General features: G+C 43.7%; 1 protein-coding gene and 1 long non-coding RNA gene across 2 annotated transcripts in view; one reads left to right on the top strand and one right to left on the bottom strand.

The window, feature by feature from the left end:
- Positions 1–16,743, bottom strand: part of COA8 (cytochrome c oxidase assembly factor 8) — a 28,809-nt gene that overhangs the window by 11,446 nt on the left and 620 nt on the right. Inside the window, 1 exon segment of the mRNA XM_075331049.1 lies at positions 7,135–7,332. Within this exon segment, the coding sequence (XP_075187164.1) occupies positions 7,135–7,332 (198 nt within the window).
- On the top strand, positions 9,924–10,665 carry LOC142258224 (uncharacterized). Its single transcript, XR_012727725.1, has 3 exons — positions 9,924–9,997; positions 10,270–10,372; positions 10,530–10,665. It is a non-coding gene; the product is annotated as an uncharacterized LOC142258224 (long non-coding RNA).

Below are 16,743 nucleotides of genomic sequence, written 5' to 3' on the forward strand. Positions count from 1 at the left end.
CTGGAGGGAGAGGAGTATAATAGGAGGAGTAGTCCTGGGGGGAGAGGAGTATAATAGGGAGAGTAGTCCTGGGGAGAGAAGAGTATAATAGGAGGAGTAGTCCTGGGGGAGAGGAGGATAATAGGAGGAGTAGTCCTGGGGAGAGAGAAGTATAATAGGAGGAGTAGTCCTGGGGGGTGAGGAGTATAATAGGAGGAGTAGTCCTGGGGGGAGAGGAGTATAATAGGAGGAGTAGTCCTGGGGGGAGGGGAGTATAATAGGAGTAGTAGTCCTGGGGGGAGGGGAGTATAATAGGAGTCGTAGTCCTGGGGGGAGAGGAGTATAATAGGAGGAGTAGTCCTGGGGAGAGAGGAGTATAATAGGAGTAGTAGTCCTGGGGGAAGAGGAGTACAATAGGAGGAGGAGACGTCCTGGGGGAGAGGAGTATAATAGGAGTCGTAGTCCTGGGGTGAGAGGAGTATAATAGGAGTAGTAGTCCTGGGGGAAGAGGAGTACAATAGGAGGAGTCGTCCTGGGGGAGAGGAGTATAATAGGAGGAGTAGTCCTGGGGGGAGGGGAGTATAATAGGAGTAGTAGTCATGGGGAGAGAGAAGTATAATAGGAGGAGTAGTCCTGGGGGGTGAGTAGTATAATAGGAGGAGGAGAAGTCCTGGGGGACGAGGAGTATAATAGGAGGAGTAGTCCTGGGGGGAGGGGAGTATAATAGGAGGAGTAGTCCTGGGGGGTGAGGAGTATAATAGGAGGAGTAGTCCTGGGGGGTGAGGAGTATAATAGGAGGAGTAGTCCTGGGGAGAGAGGAGTATAATAGGAGGAGTAGTCCTGGGGGAGAGGAGTATAATAGGAGGAGTAGTCCTGGGGGGAGAGGAGTATAATAGGAGGAGTAGTCCTGGGGGAGAGGAGTATAATAGGAGGAGTAGTCCTGGGGGGAGAGGAGTATAATAGGGAGAGTAGTCCTGGGGAGAGAAGAGTATAATAGGAGGAGTAGTCCTGGGGGAGAGGAGGATAATAGGAGGAGTAGTCCTGCGGAGAGAGAAGTATAATAGGAGGAGTAGTCCTGGGGGGTGAGGAGTATAATAGGAGGAGTAGTCCTGGGGGGAGAGGAGTATAATAGGAGGAGTAGTCCTGGGGGGAGGGGAGTATAATAGGAGTAGTAGTCCTGGGGGGAGGGGAGTATAATAGGAGTCGTAGTCCTGGGGGGAGAGGAGTATAATAGGAGGAGTAGTCCTGGGGAGAGAGGAGTATAATAGGAGTAGTAGTCCTGGGGGAAGAGGAGTACAATAGGAGGAGGAGACGTCCTGGGGGAGAGGAGTATAATAGGAGTCGTAGTCCTGGGGTGAGAGGAGTATAATAGGAGTAGTAGTCCTGGGGGAAGAGGAGTACAATAGGAGGAGTCGTCCTGGGGGAGAGGAGTATAATAGGAGGAGTAGTCCTGGGGGGAGGGGAGTATAATAGGAGTAGTAGTCATGGGGAGAGAGAAGTATAATAGGAGGAGTAGTCCTGGGGGGTGAGTAGTATAATAGGAGGAGGAGAAGTCCTGGGGGACGAGGAGTATAATAGGAGTAGTCCTGGGGGGAGGGGAGTATAATAGGAGGAGTAGTCCTGGGGGGTGAGGAGTATAATAGGAGGAGTAGTCCTGGGGGGTGAGGAGTATAATAGGAGGAGTAGTCCTGGGGAGAGAGGAGTATAATAGGAGGAGTAGTCCTGGGGGAGAGGAGTATAATAGGAGGAGTAGTCCTGGGGGGAGAGGAGTATAATAGGAGGAGTAGTCCTGGGGGAGAGGAGTATAATAGGAGGAGTAGTCCTGGGGGAGAGGAGTATAATAGGAGGAGTAGTCCTGGGGGAGAGGAGTATAATAGGAGGAGTAGTCCTGGGGGAGAGGAGTATAATAGGAGGAGTAGTCCTGGGGGAGAGGAGTATAATAGGAGGAGTAGTCCTGGGGGGAGAGGAGTATAATAGGAGGAGTAGTCCTGGGGGGAGAGGAGTATAATAGGAGGAGTAGTCCTGGGGGAGAGGAGTATAATAGGAGGAGTAGTCCTGGGGGAGAGGAGTATAATAGGAGGAGAAGTCCCGGGGTGAGAGTAGGATAATAGGAGGAGTAGTCCTGGGGGAAGAGGAGTATAATAGGAGGAGTAGTCCTGGGGAGAGAGGAGTATAATAGGAGGAGTAGTCCTGGGGGGAGAGGAGTATAATAGGAGGAGTAGTCCTGGGGGGAGAGGAGTATAATAGGAGGAGTAGTCCTGGGGGGAGAGGAGTATAATAGGAGGAGTAGTCCTGGGGGGAGAGGAGTATAATAGGAGGAGTAGTCCTGGGGGGAGAGTAGGATAATAGGAGGAGTAGTCCTGGGGAGAGAGGAGTATAATAGGAGGAGTAGTCCTGGGGGGAGAGGAGTATAATAGGAGTAGTAGTCCTGGGGGGAGAGTAGGATAATAGGAGGAGTAGTCCTGGGGGAAGAGGAGTATAATAGGAGGAGTAGTCCTGGGGGAGAGAGGAGTATAATAGGAGGAGTAGTCCTGGGGGGAGAGGAGTATAATAAGAGGAGTAGTCCTGGGGGGAGAGGAGTATAATAGGAGGAGTAGTCCTGGGGGGAGAGGAGTATAATAGGAGGAGTAGTCCTGGGGGGAGAGTAGGATAATAGGAGGAGTAGTCCTGGGGAGAGAGGAGTATAATAGGAGGAGTAGTCCTGGGGGGAGAGGAGTATAATAGGAGTAGTAGTCCTGGGGGGAGAGTAGGATAATAGGAGGAGTAGTCCTGGGGGGAGAGGAGTATAATAGGAGGAGTATTCCTGGGGGGTGAGGAGTATAATAGGAGTAGTAGTCCTGGGGGAGAGGAGTATAATAGGAGGAGTAGTCCTGTGTAGAGAGGAGTATAATAGGAGGAGTAGTCCTGGGGGGAGAGGAGTATAATAGAAGGAGTAGTCTTGGGGGGAGAGGAGAATAATAGGAGTAGTAGTCCGGTGAGAGAGGCGTCTAATAGGAGGAGTAGTCCCAGGGGGAGAGGAGTATAATAGAAGGAGTAGTCTTGGGGGGAGAGGAGAATAATAGGAGTAGTAGTCCGGGGAGAGAGGCGTCTAATAGGAGGAGTAGTCCCAGGGGGAGAGGAGTCTAATAGGAGGAGTAGTCCTGGGGGGAGAGGAGTCTAATAGGAGGAGTAGTCCTGGGGGGAGAGGAGTATAATAGGAGGAGTAGTCCTGGGGGGAGAGGAGGATAATAGGTGGAGAAGTCCTGGGGGGAGGTGTATAGGTGCCTAATGTGTGCGGGGCCGAGTGGCCGTGTGTCAGGGCCGAGCGGACATGTGCCGGGGGCGGGGCCGAGCGGGCAACGTGTGCCGGGGACGGGGCCAAGCGGGCAACGTGTGCCGGGGGCGGGGCCAAGCAGGCAACGTGTGCCGGGGGCGGGGCCGGGCCGAGCGGCCAACGCGGGCCGGGCCGAGCGGCCAATGCGACGGTTGTCACTGTAATGACGTCATTTTGGAGCAAGACAGACAGACAGAATAAGGCAATCATATATATAGCTAGCTTTACAGCACACACTATGTACACTCTCTGCAGTACACATATACATAATACTGCTGCATACACACTCAGCTCTGCTGCATGCAAACGTCTTAACTTCATCAACACACATAGCTCAGCTACAATACACAGTTCCGCTGTGTACAATATACACTGATGAGTAAAAGGGTAACAATGTTTTGCACTGTTGACTTTCAGTCTCCATATCTCACCATGCACTACAGCTTCAAGCGTAAGGCTACCTTCATTTTATAGACAATCATCTTGGCTATCTCATACATAAATGTGACTTGCAGCTATTTAGCATATAACTAGTTATGCAGATTCTTGTCATGTCACTGCATTGTTACTGTTTTTCTTCCTGTAGAACACAAATTACAACCTGTTCTCACATTCCCTAAAGGCTCAGTGTTTTGTTAGGTTAAATCCCAAGCGAAACGTCACTGGTTCGAATTGAAGAGCAGCCATGAAGAAGACTTCCCAAGAAAAGAGAAACCGCATCATCCAGTTCATCGATAGCGGTCTCTCAGCCAAGACAATTGCCAAACTGCATCATGTGAGGCCATGACAGTAGGAAGAATATGAAATGAAGCTAAGAGGTGACGTACAGGCAAAAAAACAAAGTCAACAAGTCGCTCATCACAAGGTCTATCGGTTCTAGCGCGACAAACCCGGTAGTGAAGGCATCCCGTATAGTTCATAATAGTGAGATCACAGACATCCATATAAGCACCGAGCGACGCACATTACACAAGTCTGGAATGGTGGCCCGAAAAAAGGCGAAGGTGAAGCCTCAAGTTCAATATCGTTATAAGAAGCGTCGTCTCGAGTTTGCAAAAAAGTACGAAAAAAGAACAGTAAAAGATTTGAAATGGGTGATGTGGAGCGATGAGATGAAAGTCAATAGACGGTTCTGATGGGGACAAATGGGTCTGGAAGAAACAAGGGAAAAAGGGGCCAACGGATCAAGAAATTGAAGGAACTGTTAAGTTCTGTGGAAAAAGCCTGATAATCCGGGGTTGTTTCACAGTAAAAGGCGTTGGATACTTGACCAGGATCGATGGTGGTCTCAATGCTGAGATATATGTGAGCATCCTACAAGACCAGTTACTTTATACACCCGAGTGCTATGGGGATGAAAAGGACGATATAGTGTTCCAGCAGGACGACGACGAAGAATACGTCGAGATTGGCAAAGCAATCCTTGAATGACAATGACATAGAGGAGATGGATTGTCCCCACAGTCCCCAGACCTCAACCCAATCCAACACTTGCGGGTAGAGGTGAAGACAAAGCTGTATACAAACCCAAGAGAGCCGACCAGTATGCACCAACATTGGGAACGTGTAGAAGAGACCTGGGATCAGATTTCGGTAGAGACATGGATGAATCTGATAGAGATGCTGACAGCCAAAGGTGGATTTACAAAATACTAACAAAATCATACAGGCATAAAAATATTTACATCAATTTTTTTTGGCTAACACTGTACCACAATATAATTTTGTATTATACATGAAACAAAATCATAAAAATTGCAATTTAGATTTTTAGAAGAAAAAACAGAAATAAAACAGAGACACAACAAGAATCTGCATAACTAATCATATGCTGAATAGCTGCAAGTCAAATTTATGTATGAAATAGCCAAGATGATTGTCTATAAAATGAAGGTCATCTCACGCTGAAAGCTATAGTGGATGGTGAAATATGGAGCCTGAAAGGCAAAAGTGCAAACCATTGTTACCCTTTTGCTTATCAGTGTACACAGTGCACGGCTACAACACACAGACACAACAGCTAAAAAACACCATACGCAGAGCTCAGCTACAACACACATATTACCACATTTTTTGTTCCAGGCATGTGACTGCTAGTCCTTCAGCTAGTCAGGCCCTGCCACACCTGTGCAGCTTCAGTGATGTGCAGGTCCTAGTAACTTTCCCCCCTGCTCTGCACAGATCAGTGTTGGGCAGAAGGAGAGAGAACTGTGCAGCTGCTTATATCTCTCAGGGGCCTTTCACACTGTATTCCTCTCCACGTTCAGTAGCCCCATCTAAACTTCCCACAAAACGGGTTTCGAACGTATGCACCGACGGGGGCCATTGACAATAATGGTGCAGATGGAGTTACCGTGTGCTCTTTCATGCACCATTTTTGGAAGTATACACTTACTGGAGATGGACACTCAGACACCAAAAAAGCACTAGGGCTTATTTTTGGAAGAGGTCTTATTCTTGGAGAAACACAGTTGGAGGGTAAATTTACCCCCCAAAAAAGCAGAACCCCCCCTTCCCAGGAGACTCATACTCACCAGACCTGGACATCTGTGCAGCTCCCAGGTCCTCCTGTGATCTCCGGTGGTATTGCACGCCGTCCTCCGCTACTGCTGGCTGACATGCTGACACACTGACACACACAGCAGATCGCAGACACACACAGCCAATCGCACACATACACACAGCAGATCGCACACACACACACAGCAGATCGCATACACACACACGCGCGCACATCACATCCAGCGCAATCGGCCGCAGGGAATGATGGGAGGAAGTCACGAGTCTGGCCGCAGGTCCTGTTCTGTAGGTCCTTGCGCTCCACCGCACTGCCTCTCAGGATTCTGCCGGCGAGAAGAGGTCGGAGTCGCTGGATGTGGTGAGTATGTGTGCGATCCGATGTTTGTGTGTGTGATTTGATGTTTGTGCATGATCCGATGTTTGTGTGTGCGATCTGATTATGTGTACAATCAAATTTTTGTGTGTGAGATTGGATGTTTGTGTGTGAGATCGGATGTTTGGTGTAAGATCTGGTGTGTGTGTGTGAGAGATCTGATTGTGTGTGTGTGCGATCACCGCAGGTCCTCTGCTCGGCGTCTGAGGAGTATGATTACAGGGTGCCTGCTGTCTATAATGAAGTGTCCTGCAGTATCTGTACCTTTTTCAGCTGCACGGACACTTCATTATTGATCCGCGACTAGGGCTTATTTTTGAGGGAGGGCTTATATTTAAGCCTTGCTCTGAAAATGCTGAAAATCCCTGCTAGGGCTTATTTTTGGAAAGACACGGTGCATCTGGGCGTCCACCTCCAGTAAGCGTACACTCCCAAAAATGGTACACGGTGACTCTGTCTGCACCATTATAGTCGATGGCCCCGTCAGTCAGATGCAATATTTTTTATTGTATCTGGAACCTTTTAAGCTGTACTAATAAATTGAAGTTTTTATATCCAAATGGTTGGATACCTTTGTTTGTCAGCCGTCTCTTCAATCAGAGGACGCTGCCTCGGGACTATAAGATGTACACACTTTTGAGCAAGATTTTTTTTCTTGTTAAAAATTGAGTCTTATCTAACATAAAAAATTTATTCCAATCTTATGTTTTCCTGACACAATTGCTTGAGTTTTCTTTCCAAATAGATTTGTTTACAAGTCAGGCCATCCTGCTTGAATAGGACATGCAAGATCAGTCTGTAATGTCTGCTGCGTATCCAGCACATGTAGCTCTATTTATATGGCTAAATGGCATATAGCAAGCGATGAATGCCAAGTAATAGCATCTTCTGTCTGAAGTATCAAATTATACTAACCCTGTAACAACTATTTCACAAAGAGGAGTTATACCTTAAGGAAAGTCAAGTTTTGATTTTCCCAAAACTTTTGATTCCACTCTTGGGTTTCCTGACGCAATTCCCGAAGTTTTCTTTCCAAACGAGACTCGTCTGCTGGGGCAAAGTATTTTATAGGTCGAAGATTGGAATATCTATCGGGAGGACCAATCCAGTCATATTTGGAGTCCACAGGTGGGCAGAAGCTGATAGCCTAAAAAGAGAAACAAAAATACATATAACCTATATAAGTAAAAAATTTACAACAATTAATATGGCTGTTCACCATAGGAATTTTTCTTTTTCATCCTAAAGCCTTGTTCACACACTGCGTTTTTACCACCTTTTTTTGTGGTTTTGCTGCAGAAATTTCTTGAGAAAATGGTTGTAATCTTTCTGCAGACATTCCCCAGCAAAACAATAGATGTGCGCGCACTGCGTTTTTTTCTCAAAAACATTCTTTCTGCAGAATTTTTTGAGAAAAATAATGTGCATGTCACTTTTCTGCAGGTACCTGCGTTTTTTTGCCATAGATAATGGTAAAAAAAAAAACGCAAGGACCAACCCGCGGTAAAAACGCATCAAAAACGCACAAAACCGCGGTAAAAACGCATATGGTTTTCGGTGCATTTTTTACTGCAATTGCACTAATCTTTCAGACTCAAGAAATTTGAGAAAAATCTTTTTTTTTTTTTTGTGTGAACAGAGCCTAACTATGATATTGTATATACTTTTCCATCAGGTTCACTAGAGGTTTTACGGTCTCAAAGTTCTATCAAAGGCTATAGCAACAGTGCCGCCTGCTGGAGAAGGCGTGCTATAACACACGGGAAGAATAAAAGGATTTCATCAAACGCCAGCAGCAGTTTACATTTTCTATATAATAAGGTGAGCACTGAAAAGTTAGAAGAGGAGACAACTCTACACCAGCGCTGCCGCCCCTTCAGTCTAAGGATTGGTGGTTGGACAGCCACCATACTATAGTTCCGTAGCTTTAAAAAGACTTGGGTCCATCAAGTTCAACCTTTCTCCATCATTCTACATTCTTTGTTACTAACTTATCTATAACCCACAATGACATGTGTTTGCTGAGTAAATCATCCAGACATTTTTTTTTAGAAGCTGTTATATTCCATAGTTTAACTGCTCTAACCGAAAAGAACCCTTTCCTATTCTGGAATCATCTATCTTTCACTTGCAGTGAATACCCCCTGGTCCTTAGTATTGTCTTTGGAAGGAATAAGGCTATGTGCGCACTAGAAAAGTGATTTTTCTCAAGAAAATTTCTTGAGAAACTTCTGGGAGTTGAAGATTACCGCACCTGTCAGCAGTATCGCGAGAGCCCGTGACGTCACCGCTAGTGACAGTCTCGGGCCGCTCGTGAGACAGGCATAGACAGCAGTGATCGCGGTGACGTCAGGAGGCAGGAGATCGTCATAGCAGGTAATGATCTCATCTCACCTCTTGACAGCAGCGCTCGGCATCCCCGCGGCTGCACGCACTGCTGTGTGTCAGTGTCTGCCTGCGCTGCAGCGTGAGAAGCAGCTGATACTGCGGGCAGACACTGACACGCTGCAGTGCGTGCAGCCGCGGGGCTGGAGCAGGACACAGACTGCACGGGCACCTGGAGATCACACGGAAGTGCTTCTGTGCGGCGTCCAGGGAGTGTGACGTCTGTGTTTACTCTGCTCCACTTCCTCTTCTGTCATAATGACATCACTTCCTGCAAAACCGCAGGCAGCGATGAGCATTACCGCAGGTAAGTCGCGGCTATACCGGGGGTATACCACACATCATTTGCTACCTGCAGTATACCCCCGGTATTTCGCGATTACATTACAGTGAATGGAGTGAAATACCGGGGATATTCCGCAGGTAGCTGCGGAAAAGAAGTGACATGCACATTTTCTCAAGAAAAATCTTCACAAACAATTTTCTTGAAAAAAAAACGCAGCGTGCGCACAGCTATTTTTTTTTTCCCATAGGTTTTGCTGGGAAATGTCTGCAGAAAGATTTCAAACATTTCTCAAGAAATTTCCGCAGCAAAACTGCGGGTAAAACGGCCTAGTGCGCACATAGCCTAAGTCATGCCAGTCCTTTATATTGACCACACATGTATTTGTACATATGAATGAGATGTTCTCAGATATCTTTTTTTCTAAGCTGAACAAATCGAACTTTTCATATGCACTGCACTCTCTTGTTGATAAAATGAAGACAAAAAGTTTTTTTCTTTGCAAAAAAGTGATTATTTATTTGATGGCGACAAAAGATGGTGGACGTTTCGGCCCAACGGCCTTTATCATGTATAGTCGCTGTGAAGTGAGAAATAAAGAAATCAATATTTACATATATTACATAATATACAACTATATACAATAGATACCATGTCTGAGCGTATTATAAAGTATGAATAGCTCACAGTATATCACGGTTACAGTCGGAATATAGGGGTAATACATTCTCGCATACCTCCACAAGAGGGCTGTTTCAGAAGAGAAGAAGATAATGGAGCAGGATGGAAGGAGTACCACCAAGAATAGTTTATGATACAAGATTTTCCAGAGGATGAAGTCTGCAGAGGAAGGATATGTGTTAATTGATTATAAATGACAAGTTTATTGTGTATACAGATAAGGAACCTTTATCATTGATTTTAGGAATAATATTTCAATCAGTGTTATATGGGATTGTTGGAGCACCGGCGATTTCAAGGGGTGAATATCGCAAACAATAGGGAGCATAGGCTTATTTATAAGCCTATGAATTAATAGTACTAAAAAATGCATGATCTATTCTAATTTTAGCTGGAAATCTCTTCCATTGGAATACATGTACACAAATTCCTTCCAGCCAAAGGAAATCTAACCTGCTTCTAGGTATGTGCATAGAGGCTGGAATATAGTAAACATTGATGTCTTTTTATATATATTTTTTTAAAAAATCCATTCAAGGTGAATGTAAAGAAGATCTATTCAATCACTGCTCCCTATTGTTTGCGATATTCACCCCTTGAAATCGCCGGTGCTCCAACAATCCCATGTAACAGTGATTGAAATATTATTCCTAAAATCAATGATAAAGGTTCCTTATCTGTATACACAATAAACTTGTCATTTATAATCAATTAACACATATCCTTCTTCTGCAGACTTCATCCTCTGGAAAATCTTGTATCATAAACTATTCTTGGTGGTACTCCTTCCATCCTGCTCCATTATCTTCTTCTCTTCTGAAACAGCCCTCTTGTGGAGGTATGCGAGAATGTATTACCCCTATATTCTGACTGTAACCGTGATATACTGTGAGCTATTCATACTTTATAATACGCTCAGACATGGTATCTATTGTATATAGTTGTATATTATGTAATATATGTAAATATTGATTTCTTTATTTCTCACTTCACAGCGACTATACATGATAAAGGCCGTTGGGCCGAAACGTCCACCATCTTTTGTCGCCATCAAATAAATAATCACTTTTTTGCAAAGAAAAAAACTTTTTGTCTTCATTTTATCAACAAGAGAGTGCAGTGTCTATTACATAATACGTTCTGGGACTATTGACCAGGGCTGTGGAGTCGGAGTCGGAGCTCATTTTGGTGGAGTCGGAGTTGGAGTCGGTATAAAATGCACCGACTCCGACTCCTAAAATATATAATAAATTGGGGACAGGAGTGCAATGCAGAATGTGCTGAATATTTTACTAAATAATAACATTTAGTATAATGCTTATATTTAAGTGAAAAATTTATTGTAGTATAATGTGAACATCAGACATTTAATTGTTTTTATGATACAATAATCAAGATATTTGGATAGAACATAAAATATTTATTGGATACAACTTTAGAACACAAAAAACTAATAAATTGTAAATATGTAATATTATATATATACACAGTGTATATACACACACAAGATATATATGTAATCTACTGTATATTACATAGTGTATTACATATTTACAATTTATTACAGTTTTTTGTGTTCTAAAGTTGTATCCAATAAATATATTTTATGTTCTATCCAAATATCTTGATTATTGTATCATAAAAATTATTAAATGTCTAATGTTCACATACACATATTCATGTACTACAATAAATTTTTCACCTAACTATAAGCAATATATGTAGGAGTCGGAGTCGGAGCCGGAGTCGGAGCCGGAGTCGGTGCAAGAGAATTTGAGGAGTCGGAGTCGAAGGTTTGGCTTACCGACTCCACAGCCCTGCTATTGACCCCACACTAGCACCTCTAATGAAACCATACTCTAGCTGAGTGCACACCAATACCCTATAACTTTGAGAACTTTTCATATGGGCGGCCTCCTTCCCATGGAGTAATCTAGTTGCCGCCTTTGCACTGATTCTAAATTTAAATATCCTGTTTAAAATGTGGAGCCCAAAACTGGATCCCATATTCCAGATGTGGCCTTACAAGTGATTTATAGAGGGGTAACAATACGTTGGGATCACGGGATCTAATCTCTCTTTTTATACACCCTATAAACTTACTTTTGCAGCTGCTGCCTGACATTGAGTGCTGCTGCTCAGTTTATTTGTAACCAGATTCCCCAAGTCCTTCTCCTGTTCTGTAGTCCCAAGTTTACTTCCATTTAATGTATACGCAGTTATAGGATTACTCCGTCCTAGGGGTATTATTTTACATTTATCAACATTAAATCTCATTTGCCAACTGTCTGCCCATTCTGACATCTTATTCAGATCGTTTTGTAATATTGTACTATCAAGGTCAATTTTTAATATCCTACATAGTTTGGTGTCATCAGAAAAGACTGACACTTTGCCTTTAATCCCAATACATTTTCTCACTTTCTCTGTAAAGAAAAGCGAAGTCTGCTGCTTTTTCCTACACGGTCAAATGAATGGACTATAAATATACAACACACACAAAAGGAACAGCCCTGTTAAGCAAGGCGAGAAGAGAATGCACTGGCTTTTTTGGAGAGTCATTTGAGCGGTATTTGTTCCCTAGCCAGTTTTTAGATATGTTTTCCATGGTGCGAAAACACAGCTGATATTCTGCTGTGTATTCGGTTGCGTTTTAGTGCCATTGAAGTGCATGAGATATTAAGAAATCTGAAGAGCGTGCTGCGAAATACATTCACAGGGCAAACTGACAAGAGCTGAAGTTTTGATATCCGCAGCATGTCAATTTATACTGCAGATACAAATGAGTTTCACCTTTTTCTATGCAAAGGATGAAATGTGCAGCTTCTCTGCCTCTTTTTCGCCATGTCTGTAGTAGTGAATACAGCTCCCAATATCACTGTGACACCTCTGCTGCCAGATATACACAGCAAATACGTTCCTCGGGAGCATAGCCTTACTTTGAAATGTTGCAACGTTTCAGAGTAAAACCTACCTAGTGTCTGGGCAGCAGGTATCAGCGCACAGGCGTTGTCTCAACTTCATGAATATGTACAATTGCAAAGTGCATGGAAAAACAAGCAGATTTCCTATTTACCTCTTAAAAATCCTAGCTAGAATATAATGGAAACCAAATCGTACCATGATTTCTCATGGTGTTTTAACGAATCAGAGAGGTGAAATACCAAAAGTATTAACCGGAAGGATTTCAAGAAGAAAACTAGAACTAGGCTCAAAGCACCATCCAGAGGAATTCCTCAGGGACATTAGGTCTCAAAAATGAGCACATACTCGTGTGAAGAGCCCCTTCCCATATTTTGATTGGGATATAGAGATCTTTCCGTGAGCAGTTAGTTATTAATCTTCAACACAAACCATGACAAAATATTCTCCGCTTTGTGAAGGGTCATCGAAGATCATGGGTCGGTTGTTAATATTAACTCTTAGGTGAACTGGATAGAGTAGCTACAATTTGTGCATATTGCAGAAATTGATATATCTTGGAAGATGAGGATCTTGTGTTCTTGTACTTTTAATTCCTTAAGTCTTCTGTAGAACCCTTAAGATCTGAAATTTGTCTTGAAAGTGGCAAAAACGAGCTATCAAGGGGTGATATAAGAGTGGCTGGTTCACTTTCTCGGAGCCAAGACTGTTGGCAAGTTCAATAGCTATATTGGAAATCTCAAAATGAAGACAATAGCTATACTGGAAATCTCAAGATGAAGTCTATAGGGCACTTTACACGCTGCGATATCGTTACCGATATCGCTAGCGAGCGTACCCGCCCCCGTCGGTTGTGCGTCACGGGCAAATCGCTGCCCGTGGCGCACAACATCGCTTACACCCGTCACACGGACTTACCTTCCGTGCGACGTCACTGTGGCCGGCGAACCGCCTCCTTTCTAAGGGGGCGGTTCGTGCGGCGTCACATGGCAGCCGTCCAATAGCAGAGGAGGGGCGGAAATGAGCGTCCGGAACATGACGCCCACCTCCTTCCTTCCTCATTGCCGGTGGAGGCAGGTAAGGAGATGTTCGTCGTTCCTGTGGTGTCACACACAGCGATGTGTGCTGCTGCAGGAACGACGAACAACCAGTGGCATGCACCACAATTGATATTATGAAAAGGAGAGACGTGTCAACAATCAACGATTTTTGACGTTTTTGCAATCGTTGATCGTTGCTCCTAGGTGTCACACGCTGCGATGTCGCCAACGGCGCCAGATGTGCGTCACTAACGACGTGACCCCGACGATATATCGTTAGCGATGTCGCAACGTGTAAGGCACCCTTAAGGGTATATGCGCATGTTGCGTTCTGCCGTGTCAAATATTCTGCAGCGTTTTGTCACTGCATGTGTTTCCAAAACACTGCGTTTTGGATGTATTTTGAATGCAGAATGGATGCAGAATTCATGCGTTCTAGATGCTTCCTCTGCCATAGACAGAGTGGGAAAAGCATCCAAAACGCACATAAGAAGTGACATGTTGCTTTTTAGAACACATCGATTTTGTAAAAAATTTGGCATGCAAAACGCTGCGTTTTAAAACGCAACAAGCACATGGAATTTGCTAATAGACTTTGCTGGGAACCCAGAATGCATGCATTTCCGCTGAGTAAACGCATGAAAAAACGCATGAAAAAACGCAACGTGCGCACACAGCCTTAAAGATGTTGGGAGGTCATTTTAAAGAAAATGGCCAGGAATATCTGTAATGAGATGTAACAGTTTGGGCATCTTTCTGGTCAAAATTACAGTTGTGAACAGTTAAGCAAGTTGAAGATGAAATGACAAAGGTAGAAAGTTAAAGATGACATATTTCCTCTGTATTTTAAGCAAAAAAAATATTTTCATCTTTTAAAATTTTTATAATTAACAAAAAACAATAATGGGCAGATACAAAACTTTGGGCACCTTGCATGTTTAGAACCGAGTAGCACCCCCTTTGGCAAGAATCACAGCTTATAAAGGCTTTTTGTATCGAGCCAAAAATCTTTCAATTCTACTGTAGTTTGAGGGATCATCATCCATTCTTCCTTGGAGACGTTTTCCCATTCTGTGAGATTCCTGGCCCATCTTGCATGCACTCCTTTTCCTTGGAGACGTCTTCCCGTTCTGTGAGATTCCTGGCCCATCTTGCATGCACTCCTTTTCCTTGGAGACGTCTTCCTGTTCTGTGAGATTTCTGGCTCATCTTGCATGCACTGCTTTTCCTTGGAGATGTCTTCCCGTTCTGTGAGATTCCTGGCCCATCTTGCATGCACTGCTTTTCCTTGGAGACGTCTTCCCGTTCTGTGAGATTTCTGGCTCATCTTGCATGCACTACTCTTTTGAGGCCTAGCCACATATTTTAATCATGTTCAAATCAGGGGCCTGTTGGGGCCCATTTTAAAACCTTCAGCCTGTGCCTTTTAAGGTCATCTATTGTGGATTTAGGATCATTATCCATTTATAGAAGCAATCCTCTTTTCACCTTGTGCTTTTTTTTTTACAGGTGTTATGTTTGCATCAAGAATTTGTAGAAATTTCATTGACTCCAGGATTCTTTTCTCTACCCATGAAATGTTCCCCTGTGCCATTGGCTGCAACACAACCCCAAAGCATGATTGATCCACCCCCATGCTTAATGGTTGGCGAGATGTTATTCTCCACACATTCCTTTGATCATTTTGGCCAAAGAGTTCCATTTTAACCTCGTCGCTCCACAGGACTTGCTTATAAAAATCCATCAGGCATGTTCAGATATTCTTTTGCATACTTCTGACACTGAATTATATGGTGAGGAGGCAGGAGAGGTTTTCTTCTGATGATTCTTCCATGATGGCCAAATTCGTGCAGGTGCCTCGGAACAGAAGAATAATGTACCACAACTCCAGAGCCTACTAACTCTTCCTGAAGGTCTTTTGCAAAACTAAAAAATGAGAGCGCAGATAGGGTCTTACCAAAAATTAAAATGCAGTGTATATGAAATAACACTCGCCTGGCAGGATTGTGGAAGTCACAACCCCTATGAAGGCTTAAAGAGGATAGCGATTGCTCCCACGTGGGTTAATATTCAGTGCTGGAGAGAAGCGGTGTTAAAGCCATGCTACCGCCAATAAAGAAAGGTTGTTGATTAATAAATTATTTTATTCTACAGGTCTACGCGTTTCAGGGATCCAGTCCCCTTCTTCAGGACCAAATAAAAATCAACATTGATTTTTATTTGGTCCTGAAGAAGGGGACTGGATCCCTGAAACGAGTAGACCTATGGAATAAAATAAATTAATCAACAACCTTTCTTTATTGGCGGTACCACGACTTTATCCCCGCTTCTTCTCTCCAGCACTGAATATGAAGGTCTTTTGTAGTCACACAGGGGTATGGATTTGCCTTTCTAGCAATCCTACAAGCAGCTCTCGCAGACATTTTGCATGGGCTTCCAGACCTTACCTTGACCTTCCTTGTTCCTGGTAACAGCCATTTCTTAATCACATTTTTAATTGAGGGAAGGACAACTTGAAAACATTTTGCTATCTTCTTATAGCCTTCTCCTGCTTTGTGGGCCTCCACCATTTTCATAGAGCGAGGCAGCTGCTTAGAAGAAGACATGGCTGATGTTTATTAGCACAACGTTAAAGTAGGTTGGGTCTTTATAAACCTGTGAAATTTGTATCGATGATAGTGAACAAGCCATAACCCTAACAGCTAATTAAGGTCTGAAACCTCAGTCATCATTATCTGAGCACACAAATCTCCGAGGGTGCCCAAACTTTTGCATCGGCCCATTTTCCTTTTTGTAATTTTTAAAATGCAAAAAAATAAACATTTTTTTTGCCTAAAATACAAAGGAAAAGTGTTATCTTTAACTTTATGCCTTTTAGAGATCATTTAATCTTCATCTTGCTTAACTGTTCACAATAACATTAATTTTGACCAGGGGTGCCCAAACTTTTACATCCCACCGTACTTTACTTTCTGGTATTCAATAGTGTAAATTATTTTGGTGGCGTTTTCTAGGTCTTCAATTTTTTTCTTGCATTTGATGAAAGAACTGGGATAGTTGTAATCTTTCTCCACCGTCTTTTCTCTAGTGGACATTCTTCTTTTATGGCCTCTTTCACGTCAGATGTGTTGGTTAGTGAGAAGGTTATAGAGGTGGCGGTCTGGATCACCAGTAAAATGTGGCAATTCAGGACGGCCCCTCGTTTCGGAGTCCGCGGTATGTAATTTCCCACAGAGATGGACTCACA

Source organism: Anomaloglossus baeobatrachus, chromosome 12, assembly GCF_048569485.1.
Source record: "Anomaloglossus baeobatrachus isolate aAnoBae1 chromosome 12, aAnoBae1.hap1, whole genome shotgun sequence".
Taxonomy (NCBI): domain Eukaryota; kingdom Metazoa; phylum Chordata; class Amphibia; order Anura; family Aromobatidae; genus Anomaloglossus; species Anomaloglossus baeobatrachus.